At 45.7% G+C, this 1,381-nt stretch overlaps 1 protein-coding gene across 1 annotated transcript in view; it reads right to left on the minus strand.

The window, feature by feature from the left end:
• The window catches only part of LOC101864407, a gene marked incomplete at its 3' end in the record, with an annotated part of 21,293 nt that overhangs the window by 10,568 nt on the left and 9,344 nt on the right, over positions 1–1,381 (minus strand). The window contains 2 exon segments of the mRNA XM_013085581.1: positions 123–269; positions 928–1,054. Of these exon segments, the coding sequence (XP_012941035.1) occupies positions 123–269; positions 928–1,054 (274 nt within the window).

Genomic DNA, 1,381 nt, shown 5'->3' on the forward strand with positions numbered 1-1,381 from the left:
AAGAAGAAGAAGAAGAAGAAGAAGAAGAAGAAGAAGAAGAAGAAGAAGAAGAAGAAGAAGAAGAAGAAGAAGAAGAAGAAGAAGAAGAAGATCTTCGCTCTAGGTAACTTCTTTCCACTGACCCGAAAGTCTCCGGTCTGAAAGACACCTAGCGGCCACGCAATGGCGCAAGATACAACCGGAAGTAGCAGACTGGGCGGGAACATGGTACTTCCGGTGAGCAGCAGGAGGGAGATACACGTCACTTCCGCCGCACTGGCCAAGCAGTCCTGGTGGAATGGAGAGACGACGTCCCAAGATAGATATATATATATGTGTGTGTGTGTGTGTGTGTGTGTGTGTGTGTGTGTGTGTGTGTGCGTGTGCGTGTGCGTGTGCTAATGTGCGTGTATTGGTGTACTTGTGAAAGCGTGTATGTGTGTGCACGTGCGTCTGTTTATGTTACTTTGAGTACCAAGTTGGGAGAGGGGAGGGGGTATTGGAGTGTTGGGGACATTATTTTGTATCCACGCACTTGAGCATCATGGCTAGCTGTCTGTGTGAGTGTGTTGTTGTCTACACATACCGTCATATATTATGTTTGAGTGTTATCGAAGATGAGGACTAGAATCAATTTCTTTATAATTAGCCCCTGGGCCTGGCATCCTCTTAGCCACTTCCGTCTAGCATGTAACCACACGTAATCTTAAGACCCTCTTCGTTAGGCCCATTTCTCTGCTAGTATACAGCGCTCATTTAGTTTTCCTCTCAACTGCTCCCGAGGAAGTCCACGAGGCGAAACGTTGAGCTGTTCTTTGACTCTTCCTCCTACTCTGCTTTCTAAACAATGATGATGATGATGATGATGATGATGATGATGATGATGATGATGATGATGATGGTTTCAATCCTCCAAACGTTCACTAATATGTGAGTAGGCCTACTTACCTTTGCAAACGTGGAGAGCGGCGGCAGAATAGGGCCGTTGGAGCGTGTACTGAGGGGCACACGCCATAGGAGCTGTAGCAGTGAGACCACATGAGGGGAGACACAGAGGAGTCCTAGCAGGACGTACCTGGGGGGGGGGGGGATAATAAAAATATGATTTTTTAGAATGCACCAGTAGGTAATTTTACACCCTAATCAGCACACTTTAGAACATTTCAGAGGCAGGAATTCGATCCTGTTTGAGAGGGATTCAACATCTCAGCAGAAAGAAAATAAAGGTCATTTAGTATGGGTAAAGAGAAACGAAAAGATATAATAACGTTCGTTTAGTACGGAGGAAGAGGAGCACATAGATACCATAACGGTAATTTAGTATGAATGCAGAAAAGCACATCGACACAATAACGGTCATTTCGTGTGGGTCACATCGACACAGCAACGGCCGGATATAAGG

Source organism: Aplysia californica, unplaced genomic scaffold (genome assembly GCF_000002075.1).
Source record: "Aplysia californica isolate F4 #8 unplaced genomic scaffold, AplCal3.0 scaffold00388, whole genome shotgun sequence".
Classification (NCBI taxonomy): Eukaryota; Metazoa; Mollusca; class Gastropoda; order Aplysiida; family Aplysiidae; genus Aplysia; species Aplysia californica.